At 47.4% G+C, this 7,709-nt stretch overlaps 1 protein-coding gene across 1 annotated transcript; it reads left to right on the top strand.

Moving 5' to 3' along the window:
• Positions 1 to 403: 403 nt before the first annotated feature.
• On the top strand, positions 404 to 3,319 carry ATP11AUN (ATP11A upstream neighbor). The gene is made up of 4 exons (XM_011979450.1): positions 404 to 670; positions 747 to 868; positions 1,330 to 1,403; positions 3,213 to 3,319. Exons 1-4 carry the CDS (start codon positions 404 to 406, stop codon positions 3,317 to 3,319), a joined length of 570 nt encoding a protein of 189 aa, XP_011834840.1.
• Positions 3,320 to 7,709: the final 4,390 nt, after the last annotated feature.

The raw sequence follows: 7,709 nt of genomic DNA, 5'->3' as shown, positions 1-7,709 counted from the left end.
GCAGGAGAATCACTTAAACCCAGGAAGTGGAGATTGCAGTGAGCTGAGATCATGCCACTGCATTCTAGCCTGAGTGACACAGTGAGACTCCAATTAAAAAAAAAAAAAAAAAATGGCAAATGCATTTCTTTGGCTAACATTAAAGTTTTCACAAAGTTTCATTGTAATACAGAAAATAAACTCTTGGTGTACCCCTGTAGGATCACACAGAAGAAAACCAACCATTCGATGCCTTTCTTCTTCCATTCCCAATCAGAAGGTTATTTCTGACCCATTGAAATATTATCTACAAAGAAGATGAGAGCCTCCTGCAGCAGTCTCGAGTGGTCTGAGAGCTGAACCCAGGTTTGAGGCCTATCTCCAGGTGGTCCTGAATATCCGTGCATCCCGGGACCTTGTTAGGATGAACTCACCAGAGGCGTCCTGGGTTGCTCAACACAGAGACTCTTACCCAGGGTGTCAGCCTCTGAAAGATACACGTGCCTGGGCCTCTTTCCTGAAGATGGACCCAGCAGGTCTGGAGGGAGGGCCCTGTGATGCACCCTGTGATGAGCCGCTGATCCGAGCCGCGTGGAACCTCAGCGGGGGTGTGAGCTATCAGGAACCTGCCGCTGGACTGCAGCGACCAGGAGAACACGGGTTCTGTGCATCCGACGGCGGGGACCAAGCAGTAAGGAAAAACCCTTGCTGAGCAGACTGTGCACTGGGCAGCCTGCCGGCCACTTTATACAGATTCTGTCATTCAGCTGGGGTCTCTCTGCTCCCTGATACTAACCACGCCCACCAGACCATCTTCCCTTCGGCTGGAGGAAGAGGTGGACCTGGACCCTGGACGAGGCGGGAAAATCAGGGAGACCCAGCAGGATGGGTAAGAGGAGTGTGCGTGGGGAAGGTGGCCCCTAGTGCCTGGCCTCAGGCAAAGTCGTTTTCTGTGGATCCAAAAAGGAGGTGGCGTGATTGTGCCCAGTTGACAGACAGGCAAGCAGGGGCCTCGGCAGGCTAAGGCATTGCTGCAGGATGCACCGTGCACGCCCCTGCCTGCAGAGCCGGTGTTTTCAATTCCTTCGTTCCACCTTAGCAAGATGGGCCTTGGGGGGGAAGTGGGGGAGTGAGGGAGAAGCAGGTGTGTGCCACAGACCAACGACACCCACTGTGGGTTCCAGCTGTCCTGCGGTGGGTCAGGCCAGCAGACTGCAGGGACGGGGCTGGGAATGGCCGTGATTAGGAGACAGGTGATCCAGCCACAAGCCTGTGGTGGCCTTGGGATCTAGCTGGCCCGGGGATGATTCCTGCCTTCACTGTCTTCAAGTAGTGGGATTTTGGACTTAGGTTTCCTCATCAGAAAAACCGGAGCAGTGGAGCCCCGCACTCATGCTGCCGTCCGTTTACAGAAGTACACAGGGGTGGGTGTGAGATTCCTGGCACATGGCCAGGTCTCCAGCCTCAGCTTCCATCTCCTCCTTAAAGTGATCCAAGCTGAAGCATGCACTGGTGCAGCCTGTATGACGACATTCAACGTGGTGAAGTTGTGAGCTGCCAACACAACCACGGCGGCATCAGAGTTTTTCTTCACGTGTGTCACTAAGGCAGAAACTGGTCTCATCGATGTTGTTTTGTTTTTGTTGTTGAGACAGGGTCTTGCTCTGTAGCCCAGGCTGGAGTGCAGTGGCACGATCACAGCTCACTGCAGCCTCAACCTTCTGGGCTCAGGTGATCCTCCCACCTCAGCCTGCTGCATAGCGGGCACCACAGGTGTGAGCCAACATGTCCAACTAATTTTTTATTTTTTGTAGAGACCAGGGTCTTCCTATGCTGCCGAGGCTGGTTTCAAATTCCTGGGCTCAAGTGATCTGCCTGCCTTGGCCTTGCAAAGCGCTGGGATTTCAGATGTGAGCTACCATGCCTGGCTGTGTTTTTTTTTTGTTTTTTTTTTTTTGAGACAGAGTCTCGCTCTGTCGCCCAGGCCGGAGTGCAGTGGGGTGATCTTGGCTCACTGAAACCTCTGCCTCTCAGGTTCAAGACATTCTCATGCCTTAGCCTCCTGAGTAACTGGGATTACAGGTACATGCTACCACACCCGGCTAAAAAAAAAAAATATATATATATATATATGTACTTTTAGTAGAGACACGGTTTCACTATGTTGATCAGGCTGGTCTTGAACTCCTGACTGGTTTTCTTTTTTAAGAGCTTTCTTCTTCATGAGCTCTGTCTTCTGAAATGGAACTCAGAATAATTGAATATTAACATAAAAAGTTATCTCTGGTTCTGGAAACACTATTTTTTTCTTTTTCTTTTTTAAATTTTAACCATTTTAAGTGCACGGTTCAGTGGCATGAAGTATCAGACATTCACACTGTGGTACAAGCACTGCCATCCATTCCAGGACTTTTATATCGTTCCAAACTGAAACTCTGTCCCCATTAAATACTTACTGTCCAATCCTTCCTTACCCCAGTCCCTGTCAAGGGGCTTCTAGCCCCATTCTATCATACTTTCTGTCTCTATGAATTTTACCTTTCTGGGGACCTCATATCAGTGGAATCTTACAGTATTTGCCCCTTTAGGCTGGCTTCACTTAGTAGCATACAAAACCATTACATTTTTTACACACTTTTTTGGCTTTTTGAGCAGACTGAGCTAATTTCCAGTTGTCTAAGAATATTTAAGTATTCTTATAAGTTACAATAGCTGAAAAATATTTTAAGAGAAACCATTTTATCTTTCTGTTTGAAAAAGTGAAGGGGTGGCCGGGTGCGGTGCCTCACGCCTGTAATCCCAGCACTTTGGGAGGCTGAGGTGGGCGGATCATGAGGTCAGGAATTCGAGATCAGCCTGCCCAACATGGTGAAACCCTGTCTCTACTAAAAATACAAAAATTAGCCAGGCGTGGAGGCGGGCGCCTGTAATCCCAGCTACTCAGGAGGCTGAGGCAGGAGAACTGCTTGAACCTGGGAGGCAGAGGTTGCAATGAGCCGAGACCGCATCATTGCCCTCCAGCCTGGGGACACAGCAAGACTAAAGGGGTGAGTTTTCAGTTTTCTAGAAAGCAAACAGTTTAGTTTTACCTTTAAAAGTAAAAAGTTTGGTTTTCATAAGTTGAACATTCATTAAAGTGATGTTATGTAATATTCAAGCAACTTGCTTGAGCAAAGGTGCAAATTACTTTGACTAATGCTAAATTTCTAATTATCATCCACCTCTTATTTCAGATACCCTATCATCTTTACTTTGTTGGAGAGGAGCTGTAATAGTCTATGTTAAAGTTACTGTTCAGACAAAGGATTCCAACAAATTGCTTTCACTACTTTATTGGTAATTTTAAGAACTACGAGGAACTTAGTTGTTTTTTTCTGGAAGAAAACTGGAATTAAAATCATTGATCCTTTAGAGAAATAGAACAAAGGAGAAGGGAGTGTACAAAATAAATAAGAGAAGAATTCTTAGCATATTTTCCTTTCCTGTATTCTCACTGAGAAATAAAAAGTAAATGGGATATTGAGAAGCAAAATTAATCCTGATTAGGCTCGCTTTGGGACAAGCAACCACTTTGCACGATTACCCATTGTTAGGCGTGAAACTGAGCCGATGATCGCTCATTGTTGAGGAGAAAAGACCTGGAGACCATGCTCATCCAGTCTCGCTCCTGACCTGCATCTGAACACCTGAAGGAAGAAACTTTAAGAAGAAAAAGACTTCAAGTGACAGAGGAGACAAAAGTCTCAAAGGTGCAGAATTCAAGAAGCATGGCGTCTCAGGATGGGTGTGAAAGTGACAAATAGGAGATCCCCTGACAGCTAAACCCAGGCACGTCCTGGAATCCCGGGATGCGGTGCAAGTTTTCATGGCAGAGCTCATACCAGCATTGTGTGGAAGATTAAATGTTGTTATGCTTTGAGATTGGCACTCATGCTATTCATTTTTTATTAAGAAGTACAATGAAATTTAATGTACTCCATTTTTGACACCAATGTAATGACCAAATTAAACTAGATTTTCAAAAATAATCAGAGGCCCTGCCCCGCAAACTCCTCCTGGGCCCGGGGAGATGTGGGTCCAGTCAGTGGCAACTCCATCTTGGGTGCTGATCCACCATGCTGACTTCAGACCAGCGCCAGTCTCCTGAGCGCCTCCCAATTCCTATGTGATTTCCTGTCCCTAGTGTGTGAACATGTCAGCCTTGATGTGATTACACAGATTATGGGCCATGACACACCTACCACTCTGCCTGTTCTGAAGGGCTGCCTTTAATTGTCTTGCAAAGAGCACTTACACCTCTTCCCTAGGGCACAGAAGCCCTGGGTCTGGGGTGACAGGTACAGAGACCTACCTATCCTCCAGCCACCCAAGACCATGCTTCTGTCTATAAATTCCCCCAATAAAACACCCTTTACTAACAAATGTGATTGATCTGGCTTATTCCTTGGTTTCTCGGCTCCTTTGGCATTTGGGGGCCGTGTTGCATACGCGGCCCTTTCCTGGAACAGGAGACAATGTTCTACATCACGTTCCAGGACAAATGACCTGGCAGAGCATAGCAGATGATATCAGGGGGCTTCTGAGCAGGACCTCATTCTCCACAGCTCTCCTTCACAGTGACAGGAGTCATGCGGGATGCATGGCCTTGCCCGGGGCACTTTTCACTCTGCGAGTGCTCACGCCTTACGCTCTTCCTTTATTCTGTTAATGCTCATCGGCTAAAATAGTGGTTTATGTATAACTAATTCTTTTAGCATCTGTTGAGCACCACGCTATGCCTAAGGAGAGAAAGACTGATAACTGATGGTAACTGATCATCCAACCGGTTCACATTCAGGTGGGAGACAGACATTTAGATGAATGAGTCTGAAACCTGCTACGCTGGGAGCTTTTTACAAAAGCTTGAATCCCACTCCAAACCAACTGAGTCAAAGTGTCTGGGAGAAACACTGCCTGGGGAAGTAGTATTTTATTAGTAGTATTATTTGAGACAGTCTCACTCTGTCACCCAGGCTGCAGTGCAGTGGCATGATCAGAACTCATTGCAGCCTCAGCCTCTTGGGCTCAAGCAATCCTCCTACCTCAGCTTCCTGAGTAGCTGGGACTACAGGTGTGGGCCACCATACCCAGCTAATTTTATTTTTTGTGTGTTTTTTTGTAGAGATGGGGTCTTGCTAGGTTGCCTAATCGTCCCACCTTGGCCTCTCAAAGTGCTGCAAGTACAGTTGTGAGCCACCATGCCCAGCCTGGGGAAGCGCTATTGGTTAAAAAAAAATTCCCTAAGTGAGTTTAATCTATAACCAGGGTTTAGAAATACTGCTGTGGAAAAACAACTAAGCTTTACTAAGTGGTGCCATTAGGAATGCTAAGGGGGGAGTGATTAATGATAACCAAGCCGGAACCCAGGCAGGTGTAGGGAGAGATGGCATCTGAGAGTGACTAAGAAGGGGCCAAACACGGGGTGGGGCAGAAGATTCCAGAACAAGGGACCAGGGAGGTTAGAGAACGGCCTGTGGAGGGGCAGAAAGTGAAGTTTCTGCCATTGAAGAACTCTAGGGGCTGGGCATGGTGGCTCACGCCTGTAATCCCAGCACTTTGGGAGGCCGAGGCAGGTGGATCACCTGAGGTCAGGAGTTCAAGATCAGCCTGCGCAACATGGCAAAACCCCATCTCTATCAAAAATAAAAAATACAAAAATTAGCCAGGTGTGGTGGCGGGTGCCTGTAATCCCAGCTACTGGGGAGGCTGAGGCAGTAGAATCGCCTGAACCTGGGGAGCGGAGGTTGCATTGAGCTGAGATTGCACCATTGCTCTCCAGCCTGGGGAAAAAAAGCAAGACTCTGTCTCAAAAAAAAAAAAAAAAAAAAAAGAACTTTAGGACCAATCCCTGGGGAGATGGTCACCTACGTAATTCTGGACCTGTGGGGATAGCAACTCAAGAGACGCGTGGACAGCATGGGCCAATAATTTGGAGGAGCAAGGCTGTTTGCCCTCGGAGGCCCAGCTTGAGTCACTACCTTCAGGTAACAGCTCTTTCTAGCACCAAAATGACACCCATTAAAAATTCACACTTCCTGGTTCTGTGTCTACAGCAATCAGTTCTGGCTTTAGGTTTGTCGTTTCGGGTCTCGGTGCAATAATTCTTTTGAACTGTCTTTACAGGAAGACCTCATTTTTTTGCCCCCACGCCCTTATTTCCCTCCAGTTTTTTTCACTTAAGGGCCAATGAATCCAAGATTTCTTTGGAAAGAAAGGCGGAGGGAGGAACGGAGGATGGGTGTTTATAAGTCTGTGTGTAGGTGAGGGTGTGGCCAGGGTGTCGCCTGAAGCACCCATTTGCAAACCCACAATTTCAAGTCTTGGGGTTGGCCTCCTAACTGTTACCTCCTCCTCATTCATTCCATCCCTCTAGCACTGTGAAGCAGCTGTGCTGGTAGTGGGTCAGGGGTAGGTCCTGGTTACCTGAGGCTAAGACAATTTCATTCACCCTGGACACTTACTAGTTTGGTGATGTGCACTGACCTCGGGCCTAAGCCGATCATCTCAGGGACTCTGCTACCCGCACGATGGACTGGCCAGGAGTGGGCACATGACTTAGCTGGTCCATCACTGTGAAGTCTCTCTTGCTTGGATGTGAAGGAAGAAACTTGGAGGCCGTGGAGTTTTTGGCAGTCATTTCACTTTCGAAGTCACTGTGATGGGCACCAACACATTACATTATCGTTTAGTCAGTCTATGGTAGATTATTTCCAAAGATAATCCCCCATAAATTCCCTGTATGATAATCCCTCATAAGGATTAGGAGGAGTTCTCATAATCCCTCATAAGGATCCCTGTTGTACATGGGATCCTCCCATTAAGAAGTGAAATCTATGTCCTTATCTCTTGAATCTAGTGGACTTGGAATTTATATTCACCAACAGAACAAGGTAGAAGTCATATTCTCGGACTTCCAAAGCCAGGCCTTACAGGCTGTATAGTGTCCACACTGACCCTCCTGGGTTGCCATGTAAACACTCAGGCTAGACCATTGAATGATGAGAAGCCAGAGAGACAGACAGCAGGGCCCGCCTGTCCCCAGTGTTTTATCACCCCAGCTAAGATCTCAGCTATGTGATTAGAGCCACAGGAATCTTCCAGCCCCAGCTGAGCCCCCAGAAGAATGCAGCTGCAGGAGAATCCCAGCCAACACCAGGTGGAGCAGAAGCACCATCTCGCCAATTCCACAGGGTCCCGAGAGATGGTAACACACTCACTGTTGTTTCAGCTCCTGCACTCGCGGTCACTCGTGACACAGCCAAAAATAACTGACTCACAGAGTGTCTTAGTCTGCTCAGGCTGCTGTAACAAAATCCTTTAGATGGCTATTCATACACACAGAAGTTTGCCTCCCACAGTTCTGAAGGCTGAGAAATCCAAGATCAAGGTCCCAGCAGATCTGGCATCTGAGAAAAGTTCTCTCCCTCATAGAAGGCCTCTTCTAAGCGTCTTCATATGGCAGAAAGGGCAAGCAGGCTCCCAAAAACCTGTTTTAAAGGGCACTAATCCCATTCCTAATCACCTCCCAAGGCCCCCACCTCTTAGTATTTGGGATTAGTGATTAGGTATTTGGGATTAGATTTCCACATGGGAATTTGGGAGGACACTTTCAAACCATAGCACGGGGTGAGTTGGACTTTGTTTTTTAATAGTTCTGATTTTTTTTTCCTTAGATTTACCACGAAGATGCT

Source organism: Mandrillus leucophaeus, unplaced genomic scaffold (genome assembly GCF_000951045.1).
Source record: "Mandrillus leucophaeus isolate KB7577 unplaced genomic scaffold, Mleu.le_1.0 Scaffold201, whole genome shotgun sequence".
Lineage (NCBI taxonomy): Eukaryota > Metazoa > Chordata > Mammalia > Primates > Cercopithecidae > Mandrillus > Mandrillus leucophaeus.
The sequence above is the reverse complement of the archived record's forward strand: the minus strand, read 5'-3'. Positions and strand labels throughout refer to the sequence as shown.

Coding starts and splice junctions, on each gene's coding strand:
- ATP11AUN (XM_011979450.1), top strand. CDS start 404: ATGAACTCACCAGAGGCGTCCTGGGTTGCTCAACACAGAGACTCTTAC. Junction 671..746: donor CCGACGGCGGGGACCAAGCA/GTAAGGAAAAAC, acceptor TCTGTCATTCAG/CTGGGGTCTCTCTGCTCCCT. Junction 869..1,329: donor AGGGAGACCCAGCAGGATGG/GTAAGAGGAGTG, acceptor TTTTGGACTTAG/GTTTCCTCATCAGAAAAACC.